The following is a 26,970-nucleotide window of genomic DNA, read 5'->3' on the forward strand; positions in this document are numbered from 1 at the left end:
TTATTGTACATACTTATATATATATTTTAAAATTTTTATTTTTATTTTCTCTTTGCACTGTTTTGGTGGCTTTAAATCTCGCTGTACCATGTACAATGACAAATAAAGGCATTCTGATTCATTCTGATTAAACACTAAAATATAGGTCAAATTTAAACTACAAACTGCTGTTTTTAACAAAATGACTATACAGGAATGAAAAAACAACAACAAGCGTATGAGTTTATTGCACCACCTGCAATTTTGAACTTTTTAAAAAGAACAAAAAGATAATGTGTGCCCATTGGGGAGTCTGCATCTGCTTGTGGCAAACTTATGTGGAGTGCTTTCTGTGCAACAGACTCTTTACAGGCTTTTAGAGGCCAACTCCCTGCAAAGAAAAAAAAAGCAAACTATCCGTGAACAGGCTGCATGGTGGTAGGATTAGAGTGGTCTGTGTATTTGCTGATCGCTGCAAGACTGGTCCTCTGTGGAGAAGGCTGTCTGACTGCCACTCTGCTGTGTTCAGCAGTCTGAACAAAGTGGGTGTGAGTAGATCAGGAAATACCTCCACACTCCAGAAAGTGGAATTGGAACAGCCTTCTCAAGTGTATTAAGTACAAGCTTACAACATATGCTCAAACCTAATAAAATATTTTACTATTAAACTGTGTGTTTTAAGTCTGTATTTGACTTACCCAACCACATCTGTTATGTGTGGGGAAGGATTGGAGTGTGTGTTGCTCCTTTGGATCTGTGGACCACTGCTGACATCCAGTGGTAAGTCTCTCTCAGCCTTCAGAGGGATGTTGAGAAATTTTCAATGTTCAGTCCTGAGCAGTAACACTGCCCATGTTCCACTTCAGTGTTTCTGATATTCAATGTCCACTGTAGTTTGGCCCCTACCGTTTACTGTCCACTTAAAATCTGTCAAAATACAGACCTTAGGACACTTTTATTCACAGTGAATCGTTTTCATGCACTAGTTATTTTGTTTGAAGTTGACTTCAAATTTAAAGACTGGACATATTGAAAGATTAGCATCAATGCATAAGCCCAGAAATCACTATTGAAAGTATACAGGCTTGGGGGTGGAACCAGGGGTGGGCAGGGCCACCATCCACTCAAACCTACTCATAGAACTAAAGTTGCATCTTGAAACTCCTGTTTTATCATTATAATCAATCAGATTTTATTTGTATGCACTTTTCATACCATCTGAATGTTGCACAATTTGCTTATAAGAGTAAAGCACAACACATTAGAAACAACAAAAAGAAGCACTGAAAATTAGACTTCCCAACCTCCCAAACCACGCAACCCAGACCCAGCTCCAACCCACCTCCAAAGCACTAAAGGATTATGTGCCGAGCTAAAAAAACAAACAAACCAAGAGGGGACAAAAGAATTGGCAAAGCACGAATATTTAGTTCTCATAAAACTTGTAGATTTGTTTAGAGGAAACACTAGGGGACAGATAAAAGCACTGCAAAGTTGCACAAGTCTAACATCCAAAAAGCATACTAACAGACTTTAAACATAAATAACGTGAAATAAAATAAAAAAGGAAAATATACTTTAATTGTGCACTAGATTAGAGATTAAATAAACAAACCACAGCAAAACAAATAAATGAAAATAAAAGTAAAAAATGTAATCAAAAGCAATATAGAGACCAGACTGAAGATACCATTTCAAATAAACACATACACCAAGAAGTAAAACTGGCAAAATTTCATAGATTAATAGACAATCGATAACTAAAACTGAATTGAGCAGTGTTTATCTTTAGTTCTTTCACATTTAAATGTAGTTTGTTCATGACATATCAGCACTTAGAAAGCTTAACTGCTCCTGATCTCACTTGATTGATTGAAGGTTATATAAACAGGGTGTGTTTCTCCACAACAGTCATGTCTGCATAAAATAAGAATGACCAAAAATAGAAAAAGTATATATCAGCCATATACCCTGCAGCTATGTTCTGGAAAAACAATAATGCTACATATTTATCTGTGGCACTCTAATGAAAGTGAGGGTATTAGCCTGGCCAGCCCTGTAAAAAAAATTCTTTGCTCCGCCACAACACAGGCTTCAGATTTTCAGACACTAAGCATATGAAAAAAAACTCTTGACTAAGCCAGGCAATTCTTTATTCCCACCGTCACTATCAGGCATAGTCTCCTTTCATAAAACAAAATATGAAAGGATATAACACCAATGAGATGAAAATAGTTTCCCTTATGAAATTCAGCACACATTTGAAATGCAGATATCTGACACGTGATGTGTTAGATCTTGAACTTAAGGTGGTATTTATCACAGAGAAAACTCACAGAGAAAACTTTTTTGTATGTTTGTTTGTTTGTTTTTTTAAATTCAGCCTTGGCCAGTTGCTGTCATCAATGACTGAATCACATAGACTGGAAAATTGCTTCATGATGATTTGGAGAACCTGAGATGCCTTGAGTAATGCACCTTATGGCCATTTATTACCGCGAAGCTCGTCATTAGCTGCCTTCTAAATAGTGCCACTGATTGGCTGACGTGAGGTCTAATGAGGTCCAGCGTCTGTCCTCACTGGAGGGATCCCATATTGTCTGCAGTTTCAAGTGAGAGTTTCAGATGGTGGCCAAGCTTAAGAGAGGACAGAAATAGACAGGCAGGCTCCCTTAGTATTTTCCCTGCCAGGTTTCCAAACACAGTCTTGGCCCTGGGATGTCAGAAATAATAGATGGGTGGTTTCCAAGGATGCATGAAAATGTTTATACAGTGTAGGGGTGCAACTGGTTAAATTAACCAGTGTGGTGAAATCCCTGGTTCAGTAAGGCAGGACAAGTTTACTTGTATAGCATCTTGAAATAGGAAGGAAATTCAAGGGGCAGTGTATAAAATACAAGCCAGCACATGAACATAAATGGCTTTGACACCAGGATGTGATTTACAGAACAGTTTCAGTGTAGCTTGGATTAGATTATTTATTAGTAAGTGGAAAAGCTGTACAAGTTAAGTTAAAATGTTTAATAGCTGAGTTGTTCAAGTGGTGCTCTTCCTAGCTTGGTTCTAATTTAGGAGACTCGTGACTTGAGAGGTCCAGATATGTCAAATGTTTTATATCAATCCCTGTTCCTAAGAAGCATAAATCTTTGAAACATGGCTTACAGAAAAAGGTTCACTTTACCCGTTAGCTCACAGATATCATTCAGCAGAAACAAGAAAAGTCATCCTTTTTTTCTCCTATTGTTTAAGGGATAAGTTCCGTCTTTTTTGTTTATTCAATGGACAAATGTATCAGTTGATGTAAATGTCCTTATTCAAAAGTGAATTACACCATCGTACTTAGAAGTTGTAACAACTTCTCATAGGCTACTTATATAATGCGTCTCTGACAACATGTTGACATTTTTTAACCTGCTTTCATGCAAACATCCTTTAGCTGCAAGATGTTTGAGTGCTTTTTTACTGTCAGTTTCAAATCCCACCCACAACATTTTAGTGGAATTCAAATCTGGGCTTTGACCTGACCAGTCCATAACTCTGTATTCCTTCTCTCTGAGGCTCTCCCTGGTGGGTTTGTTAATGAGCTGAGGATAAGTATCCCGTTTAAAAGGTCCACTTCCAGTTTATTTTCTTCTTTTTGACAGATGGCTTCACTATATCTGTGAGAACTCTTTGATACAATGAAAACACTGAATCACCATGATTCACAGTTGGTGTCAGGTTCTCCTCCTTTAAATTTGGGTTGGGTCTACAACACACGTCTAACAACTCCATCTTTAATTTTCTGTACATGGCACATTATTCACAAGGTCTGATATGCTTATATGCTCACTGGAGAACTGCAGTTTTGCTCCAACGTTTATCCCAACATCGACTGATGACTTTTTCCTGGCAAATCTCCAATGCCGGTCAGCTGTATGTAATCTCTTTGTAACTGTGCAACCAGCACTTTGTTGCCAATGGCTGCAAGAGTTGCCTGAAGATCCTTTGATGTAATGTGGGGGTTTTCAGACTTTTTTCACATCAAACTGTCTGCTCTTAGGTAGAATCTGCTGGGGCTTCAAGCTCTTGACAAATTATCCTTCTAATGGAGTCTACAGCTTTTGGGGATGATTTTTCTTACAGATGAATGTTTCATTTCAAATTATGCGGTGAACTCTTTAAATCCCTTGCCAGACTCAAACATCAGCAGCATTTTTATCTGAGGGCCTAGGAGAGCTCTTCAGATTTTGTTATGACGACATTTCCCACTTCAGCAGAAACATAACAGCTTAATTGTCAGAGGTTTAATAGATAAGACGGTGCTATTCTGTCATTTGCAACAGATGTTAAAATCATTCTGGGGTCCTCGAAGATTTGATAAATGTAAGGGTACATATACACTGTCCATGTGACTGATCAGATCTTTTTTATATTATTATACTCTCACTGAGCATTCTCAATCTTGTTTTGGGTGGAATTGTGTCACAAGGACAGTATGGTTGTCTTGCTGTGATAGCACTTCAGCCACAAGATTGTTAAAAGAAGAACAAGCCATGAGAGGGACAAAAAGAGGGTGGAGACTGGCCTTTTTGGCTGGTATTACATGCCCATCCTCTGTAGTGATGTACATCGTGCCCCAAGTAAAAAGGGCATAGAGTAGCTTTGTTTAGCCTTCCCCTATCTAATCCCCTTGTGGCCACTATGGGGCTTTTGAGAGTGCCAGGGGGGGAATGAGAACATGCGGGCCACAGAGGCTGCATCAACCCTCTGAAGGAGTCATGGCCCTTGCTCTTAGAAATCCTAAGAAACTTCACACCTCTCTGTTGGGACTATAAATAGGCACCATCTGTCCCCCCAGGCTCAGTTACAGGCTAATTCTTTTTGGTATGGAGGGCAGGAAAGGAAGCACACAGGGTTTAAAAAGGGGAGTAGAGGATGGGACCCGAGTCCAAAGCCACTCATCACACAAGGCTTGGTGACCTCTGCTGCATTTTATGTGGCAAAGGAAGTCCATCGGTGGGCTATTTTCTTTACAACTATTCTCTTGGCGCTCCAACTCGCCACAGAGACAAAATGTCAGTGACCAGGGAGCTTCTGCCATCTTTGGAATCTCACACCACACTCCACTCATTGCACAATTTTTTTTGCCCAAGCTCAAGTTCTTCACATTTCATTTATCATGCTTAACCCAGGAATGCTGCAATTCCAGGGCAAGTGCAATGTATTGACATCAGTGCCTCTCATTTTTTCTCTCTTGGAATCTTAATTGCACCTTTCACTCTTTTATGGTGGAAGTTTTGGTCTTTATACTTGTGATAATGATGATAGTCCCATAATGGAATCCAAAGTAGAAATACTGTGACCTGCACAATTTGAGCAATTACTTCAAGTGCATTGCTGAGTCTTCCAGAACACTGTCATTCCTGAGAGGAGACAGTTATAGTGCTTGTCCTGAAGCAAACCTGGGGGTAGAATTATGAAATGCCCCACCAGCCCTCTACCCCTCCAAGGGCATATTAAGAAGGTTAGAGACCAACACAGAAAAACTAGTGACATATTATGGCCTGCGACATACAAGCAAATATTGTTGCCAAAAGAGAGTTAACTTAAAATCTGTTAAATGATTCAATACAACTAAATATCCAGCGTAATGGTAGTATTTTGTTTGAATGCATCCTATTTTGTTTTGTCACTTTGCTGATTAATTCTTCTACCTGTTTGCTGGTGCCAGTTTCCCAATAATGATCACGGATGTTTAATCTAAGCTAATTTCCATTAGACTCAAAGTCAAGTTCATAGTAGATAATATTCTAAAACAATTTTGTAAGCAGATATGCACTGAATAACAGATATAGAATCCATTCATGAAATGCAAAGTGGACTTTTGTGGTTATGTTTTGTTGGTTCAGTTGGTTGTAGAAGGGGAAAATAAAACATCTATAACTGTTAGATATATGCTTAAGAACCACACCTTAAAAAAAAAAATTAAAATTAAAATGTGTCCACCAACTAGAAGACCAGATTTCCTAATAAGGAATGCAAGCTTTAAAAATATCACCACCTCTAACTGCTCTACTGAGCGCTATAATTCATGGCCCTAACTAGGATATTTATAGCTCAGTATTGTTTGACAGGCTAACTAGTCACCATGCATAATGGCCTCATTAACAGCTTTACCTTTAAACACAAACAATGTACTAATCTGTTTGTGGCTCCACTTGTTGCATTTATACTCATTCAAGGAGTTTAAAACCTATGTCCTTTTCCAGTGCTGTGGGCTGCATAATACTAGATGCCAATGCTGATCTTTTAGTCTGTCAGGCATAAATCACAGAAATATCTCAATCACTTTAGAAATAATGATGGCAACTTAAAGAGCAGAACTTTTGGTGGACTCCATACCAAAAGCCACACCAACTTATTGACACTAAAGTCACTTTGATATCCAACAGCAGCATTTTCATGTTAAAGAAAAAAAACAATTTACCAACTGTACCCAGTTGCCCCCGGGACAAGGTGTAGTAGCTTAAGTGAACAGCCAAAACCAGACACACGTGTTAATTTTGTGTTTGTGCTACATGTTAACTCAGGTCAACTAAAACTAAGTTGGTGAACTTTAACCGAATGAACATTAATCTACTTAATGTCAACATATTTGCATTTTCACTGTAAATTAGCTTTACTTGAATAGTGTGTTTTAGCCATAGCTAGGTTTTATACACATACACACACACACACTCACTTATGGAGGCAAAGTTTTTACCTGCAACTGGGAGGCTGCCATAGAACCACCAATTTTGCAAACAAATAGCCCACTGTCATATGATCCATGGCCTGCCAAATATGTTTTAAGTTCGGAGTATGTTAGCGTAGTGTCTTTAGCATTTGGTATTCAATAACAAACTCATTTGGATGGAAGAAAGGCAAGTAACAGGACATAGGTGGGATCAATTAAGGCAATCAGAGGGGATGGAACAGAAAACACAGGAAGTAAAACAGAAAACTAACCTTCTGACTAACTAATATAACAGTAAATTTAGATTTCTAACAGAAGATTTTAGGAATATTTTCTCTGAGGTCACTGAACATACTGTAGAAAAAAATTTTCATTGCCTAAAATCATGATAAAAATGCATTACATATTGGGCTCCAATTTTCAGCCTTACACTTAATCTTCTTTCTCTGTGAAAGCACAACACAGAGTAGGCGAGTATATTCAGTTCCAACATCAGTTGTTTTGTATTGAAAAATTGACTTTTTTATGCTGCAACAGCTGCAAAAACAAAATAAAAGTTGTTCCATTATTGATGCCTCTGTCTTGGATGTGTTTTTTGTGATTTTATGCAGGATTTAATGTAATGCCTTCAGCTGTGACGAAGGAGAGCTGGGTATAGCGTCACACACGATGAAGGAGTTTTCCTTTTCCAAATACTATTTCTTCATCTTAGAAGCTTGCAAAGATGAAACACCAGTCTTTTTTAGAGTGTGGTTTTAGACAAGTGCTTCAGGAATCTGTGTCTTCATAATTTGTTTTTTTCACTCTGCAGATGCACCTAATAAATCCAACTGTACCTAAGGTAGACTCAAGGTGAAGGCGTAATGAAATAAAATATAATCAAATTGAAGAAATTAAGGTTATTAAATTAACCTCAGGTGATTTGAATATCTCGTTCCTTTAATCTTCTAATGTTACCATCAACGACAGCAGTGCTGTTCGCCATGGTTGCTGAATCTGAAAGTCAGTGCCATGTTGAAGATCCTCGTTGTCCTTAAAGATCTGATCTCACATCGCCAGTAGGCTATGACTACATCAGGGCCGGGCAGTGGTGATAGAAATAGGGGCTACATATTTAGTAAAAGAGCAAAAAACAAAAGAAAGGTTTTTAAAGGTTTACTAATGTAAGATTATGTAGGTCTGTGCTATGTCTTCAAATTGCTGGAGCAAATAGCTCACATGCTTATTGTTTCAAAAACAGATTTGATTATTTTCTAATTTCTCATTTAGCAATATAATTACAATATAATAATACTGGATTAATTCAAAATCACCAAACAGGAATAAAGAAATTAAAAACTCGGCTTAATATGATTGTCACGACAGACCTTTTTAAGGCCACAAAAAGACTATAAAATAAACTAAATCCATCTTTTTGTTCCCCGTTCATAAGCTGACCTGCCATCATATCTTAATAAAACTCAGCTCTGCCATGCTGCTGAATCCATTAAGATTCTATAGTGGCGCTCAGTTTGGACTGCAGCACAGGTGCAAAGACTGGGGCAGGGTTTCTATAGGGGGAGGGAGTGAAGGGACGTCAGACTCAAAGAAGGTGCAGTGGAGTGCCGGGGGGTGAGCCTAGATGACAGCTGAGGGACTGAGGCTTTCTCTGGCTTACCCTCATGGAGATGGGGTCAACGAAAGCAAGTGGGGGGGTGTGTGCAAGGGGCGGGGGAGATGAAGGAATCAGGAATCTATGCAGTTCCATCGTCACAAGGCCCTGTCATGGTGGTGGGGGCAGGGCTGCACCGCTGGGCCTAGGAGACGGATATAGACAAGAATTAAGGAGACAGAATTTGCACTCTTAGCCTTGACTGGGTTACTGGCATCAGCAGCTGAAAGCTACTCTACATCTCCGTCTCCTTGTGCTTTTACGTCACATCCTTCCTCAGGGTGCTGGTGACGCCCACAAAGCCCCAAAATTGAACACAGGTGCTGCTTTACCAACCCACGCTGTCTGTGACCAGAAATAAACAATGGTTCATTATTAGATCTAAAAGATGCCACTTCCACCACCTGTCCAGCTAAAGCCAGGTCTACTGGCAATTTCCCAAATACAAATTTTAACTTGATCAGTTTCTTCTTTTGTGTCACAAATGATCCTTTTTCCCAACTTACATCTGGAAAAATATCATTTTGAGTTATCTGCACTGTTCACTTTTGAAATATATTTATATTGCTGAAACAAGATATAACAAAATCCCAGTAAAATATTAAACCAAATATGACCTTTGGGCAGCACCATCAAATGTAGATATTCCACATTTAGCATCCTTAATTCATACTTAATATAATCAGTTGTACACACATCAAATGAAGTCTGATGTAGACTCATCATATCTCAGTCAACTCTGGGATCTGTGGTATATTTCAAATAAATTTCATTGCAATGCTTGCCTTCACTGTACAAATGGAGCAACAGATGAATAGGCTACATCAGCTTTGCAGCCCAAGAGTTTAGCTTTTTCATAATCAAAAAGGTGTCTAATTCTGATAAAGGAGAAAGAAAAACAGTGAGACTGCAGAGTATATGGCCACAATTACAGTGTTCTCTTTAAAGAAACTCTCCTCAACTTGTTTATTTAAGAGTATAATTTCAAATAATAATTAAAATACTTACGTCTACCTGACAGAGGCTGTCCTAGTTTTATAGCTAATTATTCTTGTTTGTTTCAATATTTATCTTGGATTTAATAGTTAAAAGCTATTATACGATTGTAGAAAGCGTGGTTATTATTTTATCATTGTTAAACCATCTTCAACACGGTGGCCAGTTTTACTCAGATGTATCTAGCCTGTGCGTACTGAAGCGCAATGCTGTGCGTAAAAGTGAGACGTCGTCTTGGCCGTACGTGACCTTCCTCGCCATGTCCAGTGTTTTCGTTTTTGATTAGAGTAATATGGAATGAATAAACACACTCCGGCCTGCAACCCTATATTCCATGTTTAGAGAAAAGCTTCACAAATACGCGCGCGCGACCTCACACACCCTCCCATCTCCTATCCAATCCTCACACTGGGATAGCGTTGACGGGGGTCAAGAGGAAAAATAGCCTCATATATATACGCCCAAGCGGTGATTTCTTGCTCCGAGTTCCCTCCACTTTGTGAAACACTCCTTGTGAGTCTCCCCAACCGGGAATTGTCTGTGCTTCAGGGCCAAAGTAGTTTCACTCTTAGTTGAAATGGCACCCAAGAAGGACGCTAAGGCTCCCGCCAAGAAGGCAGAGCCTGCACCTGCACCTGCACCAGCACCCGAGCCAGCAGCACCTCCTCCTCCTGCCGCTGTCGACCTGTCCGCCGTAAAGGTACAATGACCGTGAAGGCATAATGTCATCTGTTGTGGGGGAGGAGATTATGGGATGCAGGCTTCTCAGGAGGAACTGGGTTTTGCCTTTTCCATTCAGAGGTGCATGGCAGACTTTGACCAAAAACTGAATTTTCCTAAACAGAGAGGTTATTTTGGGGGCCAGAGCAAGCTTTGTTATTTGTATATTGTATTTTTTGAAAACAGTTGAACTGCCTGACTTATTTTATAACAAGAGTCATTTTACTTACAGTAAGGACACAGACACATTTGAATGAGCATCTTTATGATGATGCACCATTCATTGTAAGATAGTGAGTGCAGCTTTAGGTTTAGAGTTCCACACTCCAAAGATGTGCAGAGGACTGGGGAGTGGGAACAGAACCATGGATAGCTCACCATGGCCTAGACCACACCCAGGTCTTTCCAGATTGGACTATCAGAGCGGTTACCCATGCATAATGGAAATGCACATTGACACCAAATGTGGACATCTTAATGTAGCTAAAGATGGACCTCTCACAGATCAGGTGCCATCGACATCACATGAAGCTAACTTAAGCTAAGAGACCAGATTAATGGTTGAATCATTGTGGTTGATGTTGTGGAGACTAAATTGAAAATGCCTGACTCTGTTGGTCGTCTGAATTGAAAATAAAATGTTTGTGCTGCTGATGTCATGTCAGCTTAAAATTTCTGCTTTTTGCATATTTGATACTGACATGGCTGCTTTGTGTTGGCTTGTAGATAGAATTCAGCGCAGACCAGATTGAAGGTATGTAAACTTCTTTGCACCTTTGCAATCATATGACATGACATACAGTCCCCAAAACTCACCTTTCTCTTATCTACCTCCTGGCCTGATTTCTAGCAAATTCATCACTATCTTAAATTACTAAAATGAACAATAGATCAATGCAAACCTGCAACAGACACAGCAACAGGTGTTAAAGTGCTCATGACAGGTGGTCACCTAACCCTAACCCATTTTTCTGTTTTGACATTCCACAAGAATATCAAATGCCGTGTGAAATCTGATAGTAGCTACATGAGGAACACACTTTAATGGGTTGTCAGTTTTGTGTAGGCTTTAAAAATGTCACAGAAAAAGTAGGTTTTCAGCAGTTCAGATTCAATCTGAATGCTACATCACAAAAGATGTATCTACAATATGGTTGTTGTTTAAGAAATAACAGTTTTATGGCTGATTGGATTGATCATTGTATGAAAGACTAAATATGTACACAGCAAGTTCTTGTACGTGTTCGCTATGCAAGAGTTAGCAAGAAATACAGTTAATAAAGCAATTTGAGCTTCCACAGGTAAACTTCAGGTAAATCTTCACCTTATATCACTGATTATCACCTGCAATCGTTAAAAATAAAACAAGTGCAGTAAATTAGGTAAAGTTAGGTTTAAAGTCATTAAGATTATGTCTCGCACAAAGGCTGTACAGGGCTGATTTAATGACAAAGGAGTCTGATTTTATGATTGCATTCAGGAGTCTCTGTATCCTGATATTAGCTTCAGCTCATGTACTGTCTGTACATTAGTGAAATCAAACCATGTGCTTCGAGGCAACAACCGAAGAAGCAGTTCCATGCAGAGACTTAGGAAGGAGGAATAATGAAGTGACAAGAGTGGTGTTTGACAGAAAGAAACACCTGCGTGCTGTTGGTTCCTTTTGGCCATCATGTGACCAGACCTGCAGTCTGCATGGCGGCTGCTTGTTACACCGTCATCAGCATTCCCTACTATTACTCAGCTCGCCCACAGAGGGCCTTGCCTTTATAAGGAGGGGCTCATATTCTCAGCTATGTTTATCAATTCCAAGGTGGTCTTTTAAAAGAGTCCACAGCCCCGCTGTGAGAGAAGGAGACAGCTGAGACAGAAATAGTTTGAGGGGGTGATGGCACTCGGCAGGAGTCAGTCCATTCAGCCAGTAATACCACAACCTTTGGGATGTCTTGCACTTGAAATGCATTTCACTTAAAATACATCATTTCAAATGTAATTTTAAGGAGAAAACATTACCTGTGGATACAAATACAATTTCTGTACCCTTTTCCTATGAATGGATGAAAAATAGAAATAAAAGACATAACATGAGGTGAATGCTATGAATATTCTGTAAAACGGAGATTCATTTATTTTTTTATTTGCTATAGCCGCTTCATCCTGTTCAGGTCACGAGTATATGGAGATAAAATAGCATTTATAACAAAATTTGTAATGTCACAGTTGAACAGTTTGATTGTATTCCCCCAGGAAATATGATAGAAAAGTCATGATGTACAAGATGAGAGTTCCAGAAAGTACAGTTTAGTCATGATGAACTTGAACACTTCTGACACACACACACACACACACACACACACACACATAAAAATGCAAATGACAATGAAAGCACTGGTTTGTAGAGGTGGTAATATCCTCTTTTTCCACTATTTGACAGACTTCAGGGAGGCCTTCGGCCTGTTTGACAGGGTGGGTGACAACAAGGTGGCTTACAACCAGCTCGCAGACATCATGCGCGCTCTTGGACAGAACCCCACCAACAAGGAGGTGAACAAGCTGCTGGGAAACCCCTCCGCTGACGGTAAGAGAAGCATTCAGTGACTCTTAAATCTCTCACTGAATGGGTTGATTATTTGTGTGATAATGTTGTTGTTTGAGATGGCTGATCAAAAATAAAATTCTTTTTTTTGAGCTATGAGATATATACAGATATGATTATTTCATGCAAAATATTTTAAAAGTTCCATTACAATTAAGTAATGGCAATTGAATAAAGTCTCATTGGTCCGGAAATGCATGGTACTACCTACAGTCCTGTCAGTGACAATAAACAGGATGAAAGAAATTATATGTATATATTTTTATATAAGTAGAGTACAACGTGCTGTTTACCAGTCATTGGTTGTTGAACATCGATGTACTGATCTGTAGTTCACAGAACTGATTTATCTGAGGTAATGTTTAGGCTGGGTGTAACAATCAGCAATGCATGCCTCTGTTTTCAGTAGGTTCCGCTGTTATAATGGCACAGTCCACTAGAGTCACGCAGTCATACAGTGGAGCTTTGGAATAGGTTCACACATCCATCCACAGCCAGCTGAGCAGCTTGGACATGGAGCAGATTTAAAATATTTGACCTATAGAGGGCACTGCAGGACTGCCTTTTCTCTGGTCTGCCATGGCTCTATTTATCTATTATCTATTATATATGTGTGTGTATGTGTGTGTGTGTGTGTGCGTACATATATATTTTACTATATAGTTTATAATAATTTCTTTCTTTTTTCACACAGACATGGTCAATAAGAGAGTAGATTTCGAGGGCTTCCTGCCCATGCTCCAGACCATCATGAACAGCCCAAACAAGGCACAATTTGAGGACTATGTTGAGGGTCTGCGTGTCTTTGACAAGGAGGGTAACGGCACAGTAATGGGTGCTGAGCTGCGTATTGTCCTGTCAACACTGGGTGAGTCGAGGCCAAAGCTCTACAGTTGCATGTATTTCTATATATTTTTTTTAAATTATTTTTCTTTTTCCCTGATTATTCTGTTTGTTGTAAATATTTGACACTTTTTAACTCCACCCGCAGGAGAGAAGATGACAGAGGCTGAGATCGACGCTCTCATGACAGGACAGGAGGATGAGAACGGCTGTGTCAACTATGAGGGTGAGCAGCAAATTAAACTAATAATAATGATATCTGTTTGTTGGGTTTCTGCAATAACATCCCGCGGTAAGGGTTAGAGATCAAATCTGCTAAGTCAGGGCTAAAAATATATTCTATTTTAGAAAAAAAAGTTACTTTCTTTGATGTTATTTTTACAATTCACATGTAATTACTCTCACAACCACTAGATATTTTATATAAATGTACTCCAGTAAGTTGTTTGGCCTGCCTTAGCGAATGACCCATGGGATTTTTACAGGTTGTATTTGGCATGAGAAAAGTATTTAAAATAGGGATTGAAAGTCAGAATATGTTGGCCTTTGTTCCTTGGATCAGTAACTCCAGTGAGTCAATCATCTTCAAGAAAAAGCAATAAGAAAAAAAACATAGGAAGGCCCCTATATTACATGTTTAAGCCTTAAAAATGTTGGCGTTGTATTTTGACTGACATTAGCCTTGGGTTACACATAGATATATATGGGTAAAAAGGGTAAATATTTACTAAGTCAACATCCTGCTGCATTAAGTAAGACATAGAGTTAGTGATTAATACCCTCAATACACTAAACTCCTCTCCTCTTTGCAACCTTGAAAATGTTTTTTGTGAGAACAAGTTAAATGAGGTAAAGTCATTTTCCTAAAGGACTTGTATATAAAACTGATTATATGTTGTAACGGTAAGAATCGCCCCCTGCTGGACATAAAATAGAACTTAGGTTGAAAGTCATTTCATATAAACTTCATGTTTAACACTAACTATATTTTTGAATAGGTTATAATATAGTAATTCGTTTTTACAATGGATCTAAATCTCTTTTGCCCTTTGAGAGACGTCATTTGGTCAGTTTCCTCACTCACTCACTCATTTTTCCTCTCGTCTGTTCTTTCTGTCTGCTGCCCTGGTCTTCACATGCAGCCTTTGTCAAGCACATCATGTCTGTGTAAGGGCCCTGCCACCGCAGTGGTGAACATCAAATAAGTGCAGACCCCATGGTGTCGCGACATCCACTCGCTGTTTCCTGCACCATCTGTGGAAGCAGGGGGAACAAAGGACTATGAGATGTCATTTCCTGAATCCCTTCTTTTATTTTGTCCTACACTTTTTTCTTTCCTTTGTCCAAATGGTGCTCCCCCCCTTCCATCTCCCTCCTCTTGCTTCGCGGGAAGCTGTATCAAATTCCCATCTTCTTTCCTCATCTTCATCCAAGTCCCCCTGTCTCATGGGTTTTTTGCTGTCACAGAGGAACGTTGATGGAGAAGGAGGTGGAATAATGATGACCGTCCCCTCCCACTTGCCGTTTGACTGGCTGTCTATTTGCCAGTGAAGTGGCTGGTTTGGCCCAGGACTGGCCATCAAAATGAATCCACCCCTAACTCAACCCATCCCTTAGTCTTAACTTATTGCATCCTCTGCCAATTCACAATAAACTTTTCACACTCCCATTTTACTCCTGTTTTTTGACTCTATTTTTAAATGCTGGCATTTAAGTCATGAGTTCATTTGAATATATGGTTAAAAACAGCTGGTCATTTTGGAAAATGCACTTATAGTCGCTTTCTAACTTATCTGAACACACCATTTAGCATAACTAAATACATGATTTGTATTTTCGCACTCGGATTTTCTTAAGAGTTAAACAAAAGACAAACCATGAGCTTTGGAGCGGCTGGAGGGCAGATTCTATAATGTTTGGAAAGGATTTGGTCAAGCTGAGCTAACAGGGTACCAGGTTGAGCTGAATATTTAAAGTAGAGCAAATTTTCAAATCTAACTCTAAGCAAGAGCATAAACAGAGGTATTTTTTTTATTCATGTCAGTCTGTTTCCTTGTTTGGTCATCTATAAACAAACCAAGAACCAAGACCAGTCTCACTTTTTGTTGTTTTTATTGTCATTATTTCTTATATTTGGTGTCATATCAACAAGAGAAAAACTGCATACATCTACTTGACCTTTTAAATACATTTACAGTTGCTGTAGGGTGGAGCAGTAGGCAGGGAAGGGGCACACAGAGATGGGGAATGCAGAAAAAACACAGAAGCAAACAAACAGTTGCAGTTGGGGACAGTAATTAGGCAGGAGGTCATACCACAAACGGAGTCTGAAAAAGAAACTATTTCACCCAAACACTTTGTCTTAACAGATATAACAGGAGCTGACTGCGCTCTCTGAGTCAGCTTGCCTCATTAAATATGTTTTTAATTATCAATCATTTTTTTTCAATTTCCTCATGCCACACCTTGCAACAAAACACCCAGATACAGTAGTGACCTCCGTAAAACGGCACAGGATCTGAACCAAATGCGCACAGACGCATATTTCAGAGGAGCGGCATCTTCTGCTAAGTATCAGGTCTCAAGTTGTAGCATCTTCTCTGTGGCTCAGACAACAGTCAGTCCTGACGAGTGCAACATCAGCCTGTATTAGTAGTGATATGTATGTACTGTTCATTCATTTTTGTACGCAGCTCCAAGGACAAGACACCTTTAGAGGTTTCCTTTTTGGATGGATGTTTATGGAATGAGCGCCAGTGTTTAATATTCTGATCTATAAACAGGCTTCTATACTGAACTGCTGAGCAGGTACATGTGTGTGATGCTCATCAGCAGGACTGACATTCTTTCTACTGCAACAGCTCTCTGATATCATCACCAAGCATTGCACTGTAAACAACTATTAACTACAAAACATGAACTTGTTTAATCTTTATCCAATGAATGCTGAAATAACTTACTAAAATCCTGTTTTTAAAATACAAAATAGCCTCTTTTGATGTTTGAATCCATACATGCTTGTCATAACATGACTTGGTTCTTGCATAAATGCAATTTTACAGTTAGATTTTATAGCCATATTGTCACTTCCTTTTAAAATGTTTTGAGGACATGTAGATGGCAAAAAACTTGTATTTTATACATGTTTATATATCTATATATTAGTTAAATATATTATATACTGGATGACAATGACGACTCGCAGTAAGGATGCTTGTTTTGTTAGGGATCTGGCGTCCATGCACGTTTACTGAGCAAGAACAATACGTGCGGCATGGTGTACTGGTCACATTATTGTTACTTAAAGTAGAAAAAAGGCTTTAGCTTCTTTAAAACACAGATCCAAGATCAATAAAGCCAATGTTGAGTGGATATACCACTTAATCCAGGACCATTGGTCAATCTACTCTATGCAACATCATTCAAAAGAAGGAGATCCACAAAATGAATCAGGAAAAAGCGCATGTTTGGGATTAAAATAGACAGCAAACAGGATAAAGAGGACCAAAGTACAGTAGCTCCTAACTCAAGTCTCTACTTAAAGTCGAGTGATGGATCTAGACATAAAGATGTTGAGAGGCTATGGTTTAGCAGAGCAGAAAGGGTAACCACTCTGCATTAAGGTGTCAGAATAGGGCAGGAAAATTTGAAAAGGTGCGAATGAGGGCATTTTAAGGGTTTAGAGCGGCAATCCAGAGATCCAGTGTTCACAAGCCCTGCTTGGCCAGAGCTGCAGTGACATCCTCAGCCAAGGTTGCTAACTGTGGTGACTCCATCATATTGAGACTGCCGGAGGAAGATAGCTGGCTTTCCTGGTGGCGGTGGGGAGACACTGTGCCGGACAGACCAGGTGACTGGACGATGATCTCAGCTCCATGGTCCACCCGGGCCTTCGCCTGGTCACGAAATGCCAGCCTGTGGCTCTCAATCTGTTTGAGGAAAAGGGAGTTCAGATGATCTGCATCCTTTTTACCTCAAAGACTTAGAATGAAAAAAAAAAACCTTTTGAGATGATAACTTGTGAGTAATTCTAAAAACAGAAGTAGAAAGGAGCTTTCCCCGGCAGCATTTGTACCTTTGCTGGCACGGAGGAAAAACTTGACTTCTTCTATAAGTGATGGACTAGGAGCATGGCGCTGACACTCACCATAATGTGGCCTCCACCAGGAATGTGATGAGTATTATCCATGGAACCCACCTTGGCTTGGGCTTTGTCTTTGAAGCCCAACTTCACACTCTCTATACGCACGTTACCGCCCCCTGAAAGAAGCAGAAGAGGAGTAAAAACTACGCAGCTAAAATTGAGGCCTGCACAACGCGTTCATTTTTAGTGTTCCAATTTTATGCAACAGTTCAACACAACCCATCGCCAACTATGTACACAAAACTGACACAATGCTGGTGTCAAATTACCAAAAGTTAGGCTGGAGTTGATAACAAAGGGAATTTCACACTCTAAAAGCAGTTGAGAATGAGTCTTTTGGTTGACAGTGCTGGTATACTCAGGCCCGCTGATAGGGGGGGGACAAACGGATATTTTGTCGCGGGCCCAGGAATGGGGGGGGGGGGGGGCCCAAAAAAAAAGGAATATGCGCATTAGTCCGCAAATATGTCCAAATGTTTCAGGCACGCACGCCAATCAGGCTGAATGGATTTGAGAATCATCCCCGGTCAGCTGAATGACAGCCAGTGTAACGCGGCTCTGGTTTAACCTTATTTTGTTTAAAATAAGCCAGTATAGACATGGCAACGTGTGAAATTGCCATTTAGATAGAGTTGAATGTAACGAATGGGTTATAAACGTGACGTTTTGGGGTAGCCTGTAACTTTCGTTTAGACTGATTTAACTTGACACTCGCCAGATGAATGGGCTCCCGCTTGTTCCCCGAACATTCTCAGAAAGTTCAGCGGACATACACGCGGGTCTGGCGATAAATAAAAGTACCCTTAACATGATTCCCTTGGGCAAGTGAAAAATGGTTGATGAAATGTGCAGTTTATGAGCTCTAAATGAATAAAATAGCGTGAGTTTTATTGTGGTAGGATTTTGAAAGCCATAAACTCCACTCAGTCCATATCCATATCCAGGCAAAGTGGTAAATAATCATTTTGGTTTATCCGCAATAAATGAGAGACTGGGAAAGTAGAGGTTCAGAGAATTTTGTCCCGGGCCCAGCCAAACCTGTCAGCGGCGCTGCCTGCATTCTTCCAGCCAAAATGAAAATTAAAAGGGCTTTCAATGTATAATGTTGAAACATCCTGTAAGTATGACACAGTGACACCAGCAGGTGGCGCTGCAAAGCTTGTGAAGCAATTGCTGCAGGAGCATCAGGGATGGTTAGACTGGTTTAGTTTATAATCTCAATGCAAAATTATGTGTATGTCTCTTCTATGACTTCTAAAAGTAATGAGCTGAAAAGCCAATTTAGCTAAATATATTAAAACCAAAACTACAATGACGTCAAATAATCGCGATTAAGCTATTAATTACACAGATTTAGAGTTGACTTCCACGGAGACTCACTCTAACTAATACAATGCAAGTGTTTGGAATGGATCATTGAATGTTCTTAGTAAGACTATTCACACTCTCTGCAGCTGCACCTCCATAAACTATATGCCTCTCAGACTCGTCGTTAAATCCATGCTCTTTCTGACTGATCAAATTCCGAGGGCAGAACTGCAGATACAATTTAATAAAACACTGTTAAGTGATTTGAATGAAAAACACAAAACCGAATGCATAATCCTCTCAAGGTGTGATCCCGTCCAATTCATCAGCATCCTGTTCCGCACTCACACTCTCAAGGTTGAACAACACAAAATGCTGCAATTTCGCCAGAAACCAAAAACACCTCCTTCAGTCGGCCGCCTGCGGACAGATCTATCGGGCTGTCAGTCCAAATGCAGTTCATGGCTCGATTCCACTGTTGTTGTTCTTTCAGCTCTCCAGGATGCTGAAGAGTGCGGGAACTTTATCCGATTGACTGGTTATTTCAGCCCCTCACATAAAACTGCAAAAACATTTATTATTTTTGTTCAAAAGATCGCACATTCAGTGTCTTACAAATAAACAATCTTGAGGACAGTGGATATTTACAACTTCTTGGCCCCCGTCACAACTCACTCACTAGCATTATATCACCTGGAAAATGACATTCGATCTGCTAATATATTTAACATTTTTGAAGAATTTTAGAATTTCACAGGCAAAGTCATTGTTTTTTTTAAATCATACAATAACTTCTTCAACAAGGAGCCTTTTTATGATTGATGGAAACAATTCCTCAAAAATCCAAACTGAAGTGTTTATTTTACTGGGTTTGGTCCACTGTACATGAATATAAATCTAAATTTTAAGTTAGACGATTGAAAAAAAAAAAGTGCTACAACGGTAAGAAATTAACTTCCTTAATGTAAGTAATTAATTGCAGCGATGTCATCAAAAATTATGATGAATCATGTGTTTGAAATCCATCTTATAATTTTTTTAAGCCACGAGTCTATTCAGTAGCATCCACAGAAGCTATAATTCCCAGTTGAACTCCAGAGCTTGTTCATATATATCCAAAATCCCCATGCTAAAAACATTGGAATTTAATGTAAAAAAAACAACAAAAAAAAAAACCAAGACATTTGAAAGTGGGTTTATCCCATTTTTAGATTTGATTTTTCTTTTGGCAGCTTGTTGTCTAAATATACTCAATGTCTGTGGTTTTCTGCTTTTCCCAGGAAAGAACAGAAGATGATGGTTCAAGCTAAGTTTGTGCTTTTTTAGCCCCATATGTATTCACACCTTGTGGCTGTCAAGTGCAACCACAGTCTAAACTCAGCAAGTCGTGAAATATAGATAACTTGCCAAAGTGCATTGAAGCAGTGCAGGACAGAGTGCAGGACACCCCTGCATGAAGTTACACTGCATCACAGCAGATTGGCACTGCAAACCCTCTGCTAACAAGCATTCTCATTCCATCACTACCACTCCAAATGTTGGCCTCCCTGTAGGGAGCTCCATACCTGGCCGATGATGAATGTTGTCTAGAGAACCGCACTTGGAGGTCACGTGGCTCAAGTCAATTTTCTTGTTCTGTATTTGCACCTGAAAGAAGCAAAATTGGGAAATATATGAGATGAGAGCTCACAGTTCCAAAGTTAGGTTCCAACTAACATCAGATTCTGCTCACACCAAGTAATCCAAATTGTTGTCCTCACTTTTCTGAGTTAAAGCAAGGAGTATATTCCATTGGGTCTGCACTTTACCTGTAACTGTAGCTTTTACTTGATGACAATGATTGGCATCTGCTGGGAATGAAAGGTTGTAATTTTCTATATAGTGATATCTAATTAATTATCAGAAAAGCTGCGACTGTTACACAGCTGTCGTTAGTTCTGCTTTGAAGCTATGTCAGTACAGTATGACTTGAAAATGTTGGCAATGTTGAAAATGTCCAAAAAATGAGCCAGATACAGCATGACTGTGAGAAATGTAGGCCAATAAAACAGGAATAGTTAAAAGCACCGGTAAAAGTGGCCAAAGACAGAGGAAGAGAGCAGGGATATGGAGAAAAATACACGGAGTGAACTGATGAGACTGCAACTACAGCAGAGCTACTGTATAAGGCTTTAGACACAGCACAATGAACGAGGAAAAATGCAACACATCCTGAGATGAATCGGAGGACATGACTGAGGTCACCGGTTTAGTTGCAGTCTCTACACGATCCATTGCTCTATATATTTTCCTCTCTTGAAGGACCTCGGTGATGAACATATCAGGGAAAGTGAGACAACAACGATGTGACGATGACTGTGAATCACCTGAAAAATATAATACAAGGAGCACAAACCATAACGTGCACCTGCGCAACCACATGGGTGGTCATGTCGGTTGGCCAAGTTGTGAATAATGGACAACACAGCCATGCATGCTTAACACGGCTAAATGTATGCAGCATAGGGCAAGAGATGAGATGTGCTTCATGTCACTGTTGCTAAATATCAAGCTGCAGATTGGCACATCTCTCCAGCAAACACATATTCATGAAGTCTAATAACCCCACCACTGTTGTCGGTGTTTTAATTGAAATGGTTTACATTGGCATTTATTTTTTGTTTACGAATATTTAGAATAATAAAACAGTGAGGTGTTTATTATAAATACATTTTTAGCATCCAGTTTAGGCCTATCTTTTAATAAATGATGACACAATCCTACCCATTAGTGATCTTAGATAATATCGAACACTGTTAGTTTGGATGACTCAAAGGGGAACTGATTGTTTGGATGATTAACCGCAATGGAGCAGTTTACATTATCAGGTTTTTGCTGTAATAAGCTGCCAAAGCTGTCAGCTGTAGAGCATGACATTTTGTTACTGACTCTAAAATTGGGTTTAACAAATGTTTAACTTTTTAGAAATCAGTTCACCATCTACTAGATTCACCGTTTACAGTCATTTTGACAATTGATGCCCAAAAAAAAAGAAGCAAAAAAGCATATTCAAGATACATGACTCAGAATTATAATATAATCCACAGCGCCAGTGATGCAACAACTGGAAATTTCTTGTTTCTTATCACGCTTCTATTGAATTTTATATGAAAAGTAATTTTACGTTTTAATGTACGAGCTGTTAGCCCCGCTTGTTTAAGGGTTGTTTGAATACAGCTGTTGCCTTGGTAACCTGGTATTTAGATTCAAAATTTGAGATTTTAGCTTTATAAGATAAAAAAGAGTTCTGGTGTGAACAGTCTGAGGGAAGTGCTATGAGGCAAAGACACAACTTTTAATTGTCTTATTATAATTAGGCGTGTGCAATGGTGCACTGTTAATGTGCATAACGCATATCAGAAACTGCAGATGGAGCACACGCTGTACCAGCTGTCTTCAGATGGATGTAGTTAGAATTAATCAAGTACTTTATGAGTGCCAAGAGTTTTACTAGAAAAAAATCGACTTCACTTATATCCCTTTCTATACACTGAGATACTTTTTGACTTTTAAAAGTACATCACGGTGTACTTACACAAGCATACATGATTAAAAGATGTTCTTTCTTGAAGTATTAAAGTGTGTGCCTCCAGCACCAAAGGTAAATGTTACAGAACATGTGCCTGTGGAGTGTAATGAGCTGCTGACCTGCTCTCAGGTGGCAGGGAGTATCTTTGCAAAATGCTCTTAATTTTGATACCAAAATTATAGTGCACTGTTTGTAACCAGAGAAGCTCGATGTGCCTCTCCTCCCACTGTGACAAACTGTGAGTCACAGAGCAATCACAGAGGCACAGTGTCTACTTTTACATGATAAAGCACTGCACCCCCATAAAAACATTGTCTTTTCATACTATTTTCAAGTGCTGGAGGAGAATACAGTCAATCTTTATTATCAAAACTTGCTGGACACAAACCACAACTGGACAATGACATGTTGATGAAGAGCAGTGAGATAAAGACAACCTGCGCTTCTGAGTGAACGACCAACTAAACAGTAAATTGGAAAACTGTAGCGGAAGGTGGAAAAGGAAGAGATAAGACTGACAAAAACACAGCACAACATGTAAATAGCACGGACAATAACACTTAGACAATGGGCTTGCAGGACGAGACTCACGTTTCCACCTCCTGCTGAGTAGCCCCGCCTGTCCAAGGAGCCACACCTAGACTGAACATGTCTATAGTCCAGTTTAACACTGGGGATGAAAACCTGCAGGAGCGAGGTGAGGAATGAGGTGGGATTCGGACTCTCAAGCAAGTTTCCTAAACAGTTTGTTCTCAAAATAAGAGTGTGTATTTATATCCCTGCATGTCTTGGTACAACTTCATTGCCACTTCATTAATCTGGCTGAATGCACAACATCTCTTGGCTTCTCAGAGGACTGCCTTAATTCTGCAAACTCTAGGAACCTAGCATGAAAATAACATTACAAATTACTTTGAACACTGGATTCCTTGAACAAATCACTCAGCTCTCTGACCACAACCAAAGCCAGTTGGTGTGCCTGTCATACCTATAAAGATATGTAAGTAATGCCTGAACAATGTTTCAGTTATTTTGTTTTCACGTGGATTTTAAGCCCGTCTCACAAATACGAAACATTCAGGAAATCTTGACTTCACACAGTGGAACAACAAGAGGCAGCTCCTCAAGAAAAGCCTAAAAATACAAGCATATGCAGAGTACAGGCAGTTCAGACTTGAGACCATAATGACAGGGTGTGAGGATGCTAAAATATGAAAGCTGTGATGATGAATGACTCTCTGAAGCTGCAAGAAGAAAAAGCAGGAGTGAGATGTAGACACTGCAGAGTTGGTACTGTACATTTACAATTAAAATATTTACATTTTATTTAGCAGCACAATGAAAGCAATGGAGACTACACCAGAGGGTAATAAGACACATAGTAGTAACATACTGTACATATCTCACACCGTTTGTGCTCAAGGAGAGGAGAGAACAGGAGAGACAAACAGGTATGTTTTTGGGGTTTTTTCTGACCAATACAATGCTTTTAAATGATAGCCAATACAGGAATGAGCTATCCAACAAGTGTTTGAATGGAATCCCTGTTTTTGGAACAAAACTATAAGTTAGAATTAAAAACTAAGCCAGCCAGTGTTTAATTATGAATGAGGGTGTGTGTTTGTGTGTGCGTCTTCTCTTCACTTTTCTTGACTGCCAATCTACTTAAAATTTGGCAAGAAGATCCACACAAGTTCCAATGATTTCAATGTCATCAGGTCTAAGAAAACAGTTAATCAATAAACTTCTCAAAGGTTGAACTATCACAAGCTGGGCTTACGTAGCAACAGTAGCCAAGAATATCAAAGCTGATGACGTCGCAGAATGAAATGAGAGAGAATTAAGAGTTTTTGAAGAAGATTTCAGAATTAGAAATTATCTTAACTGCTGCAGGAAGAAATCTTTGTATGTGCTTAAGTTCTCACTAACCAAATGTCACCAAAATGTCACCATTTATAAAAACCAGGTTAAAAACATTTCTTTTCTCATGTGTCTATGCATGAAATCTGCACGATATCTTTGAACTTATCCAGACTGTTGCTTGTTTTTAAATTCATTTAAATTATCTTATTTGTTTCTCTTTATATTCTTTTATGTATTTTTAATGCTTTTTCCACTCCCTGCTGCAATGCTTTTATTTTATGTGAAGCGCTTTGAATTGTTTTGTACATGAAATGTGCTATACAAATAAATTTGATTTGATTTGATAACATCAGAAGCAAACACATTTAAGAGTACATGGAAATACTCCACTTCGCCAACACTGAAAAGAAAGAAGGAACCACAAAATGTTTGCCACGCTTCTTTAACCATGAATTCTGCTTAGAAAGAAACAAAGGAGGTTTTCAGTCTTGCATGTTTGAACCCCAATCAGACCCAGACTCAGGTAAAGACTCAGACAAAAGGGCTCCATCTTGCGCTAAAAAAATGCCCATTAGTAGACATTTAGACTGTGTAAGTGCAGCTAGTATTTTTACATATTTATATATGTTTTAAGCTTTTTGTTAGTGTAAACAGCATGCTTTTTCAGCTGGTAGCTGGCAGTCAGGAACAGGTTCCAAGTTTCTTTCGCAAGAAATGGACTGTTTTTTTCATAACAACTTTAACTTGCTGGGTGTATGGCTAAAGAAGACTGCACAGACACCTCCCTGCTCAGAGGAAGTATGTGGAAATAACAATATAATAAATGTCAGGCAATTTTGGGGACATAAGCATATACAAATCAACTATTCAAACACTGAGAACCATACAGTGCAACAGTTAATTAAGAGTTAAAAATAGAATTCAGAGACACTTCTAGGGTAAAGGATGGAAAGTCACTTTGAACTAAACCAAGATCACTACCAGTCAGTCAGATACCTCGTGAATACTGGGTTAAATAAGATACAATAGCAACCATAGAAAGTATGATGTGAAGAATCGTATAAAGAAATTATTTCTACTGTAATAAGTTCTAAGAAAGTAGGACAAGCCACAGTTGTCAGATGGAGCTGATAGGTATTACAGTGATTTGCACCTGGAAATCTTTGTATTGCAGATGACAAACACATAGATCTATGAACACATGATTGCATTGGTCTCTCTCTGTAACTAAGGCCATCTTTGTTCCCAGCAGCAGAGTTATTTAAAGCTCGATGGAGCTGCTTTGACTGCAGGTAGCTGGGTGAAATCAGAAGCTCACACACCAGTTGCTATGGCATTGGCTGCTATGGGTTATTGCAGAACTATAAAGTATATTGTTAACTTAACTTTAAAAGTGAGTCATGGCATCCTTAAACTAAGGGAGAGGAATAAGACGAATTGAGTCGAAAAGTTATGGGTAAGGATTAAACTTCAATCAGAACATAGGGTGCAGTAGTAAAGTACAAACTATCACAACACTGCACTAATCAAAATATACAAGAGGAATTCTATGGATGCGCGTACTACCTAGACAGAAACGTAACCACCTATCTCCTCAGGCGAGGAGAGTCATGACATACAGTAACGATACATACACTGGATCCACGGGGAGAGTGCTTCAGAGCATCCTTGGAGCTGCATTTTGACAGTGTCATGTAACTGAAGTCCAGCTTCATGTTTAAAATATGAATCTGGGAAAATACAGAGACATTATGAACTGCTTATATAGAAAATGCCAGTGGGTGCTTAGAATATACTGAAATATCTCTCCTTAGGACGAGAATATATTAATGACTAGTGTTGGCTGCTAAAAATGTCTGAAAATGAGGATACTTTCAGGTCTTAACTGCTATGAAAGAAGTACGTTTTAAAGAACCGGTGTGCCCGAGAGATTATGGGCACGTTCTCTGTTACTTTCCTTTTTCACATTTACATCTAAATAAATGTATCATTGAAGTAAATATATTCAGTTTGCTCTGTAGGAAAATGGAAAAAGGGGCATTCTTCTATTGAACTGTACAGAACTTTAGAGCACATTTTCTATAAATTTGTACTTTTTTTTTTACTTGCTGAACATTTTTCCAGTGCCACAGCCTTAATTAACAGTGTGGTGATATACCAGCAGGTCCTGGGTCCAGGTCACACTGTGTACCGCCGACAGAGTAAGAGTAACGGAGATGAAGCGGAGCACTGACTTCCAGATCAAAGAGCCTCTGTGCTTGGCCTCGGCTGGTGTGTTTTGGTCCTTGTGTTTCTATGAGGACAATCAATGTACAGGTCAGCAGGTGTGTGAGGTGAGCGATGGGCTGAGGGAGGCTCACTATAGGAGGTGCTTACAGCAGCACTATCTGGACCTTGGAGCTGCAGAGAACTAATAAAGTTCAGGAGAGGAGTAAATTGCCATCATGTGACAAGTGTTAATTATACTTGCTGTGTAACTATGTGGTGATAATTGTGTGAAAAATAACAGCGGTAACACCCATGTGCAAATTACCACAAATGATCGATTCTGTTTGCTGATATTTCAGAGGGAACAATGAAAACC

At 39.3% G+C, this 26,970-nt stretch overlaps 2 protein-coding genes across 12 annotated transcripts in view; one reads left to right on the forward strand and one right to left on the reverse strand.

Annotated features, from left to right (window-relative positions):
- The first annotated feature begins 9,814 nt into the window (after positions 1–9,814).
- myl1 (myosin, light chain 1, alkali; skeletal, fast) lies at positions 9,815–15,177 on the forward strand. The gene is made up of 6 exons (XM_075479863.1): positions 9,815–10,044; positions 10,791–10,818; positions 12,499–12,642; positions 13,355–13,528; positions 13,652–13,729; positions 14,646–15,177. Exons 1-6 carry the CDS (start codon positions 9,922–9,924, stop codon positions 14,672–14,674), a joined length of 576 nt encoding a protein of 191 aa, XP_075335978.1. The 5' UTR covers positions 9,815–9,921; the 3' UTR covers positions 14,675–15,177.
- Positions 15,178–15,598: 421 nt separating this feature from the next.
- The window catches only part of map2 (microtubule-associated protein 2), a 93,491-nt gene continuing 82,119 nt past the window's right edge, over positions 15,599–26,970 (reverse strand). For 8 of the 11 annotated variants that reach the window (XM_075479859.1, XM_075479857.1, XM_075479858.1 and 5 more), the window contains 4 exons: positions 23,115–23,207; positions 20,521–20,602; positions 17,651–17,763; positions 15,599–17,432 (listed from right to left, as the gene is read on the reverse strand). In XM_075479859.1, the coding sequence (XP_075335974.1) occupies positions 17,211–17,432; positions 17,651–17,763; positions 20,521–20,602; positions 23,115–23,207 (510 nt within the window). In that variant the 3' untranslated portion in view covers positions 15,599–17,210. The remainder of the gene's footprint in view (positions 17,433–17,650; positions 17,764–20,520; positions 20,603–23,114; positions 23,208–26,970) is intronic. The other 3 variants (XM_075479862.1, XM_075479853.1, XM_075479852.1) reach the window with 2 other exon arrangements.

This window comes from Odontesthes bonariensis, chromosome 12 (genome assembly GCF_027942865.1).
Source record: "Odontesthes bonariensis isolate fOdoBon6 chromosome 12, fOdoBon6.hap1, whole genome shotgun sequence".
In the NCBI taxonomy this organism is placed as follows: Eukaryota; Metazoa; Chordata; class Actinopteri; order Atheriniformes; family Atherinopsidae; genus Odontesthes; species Odontesthes bonariensis.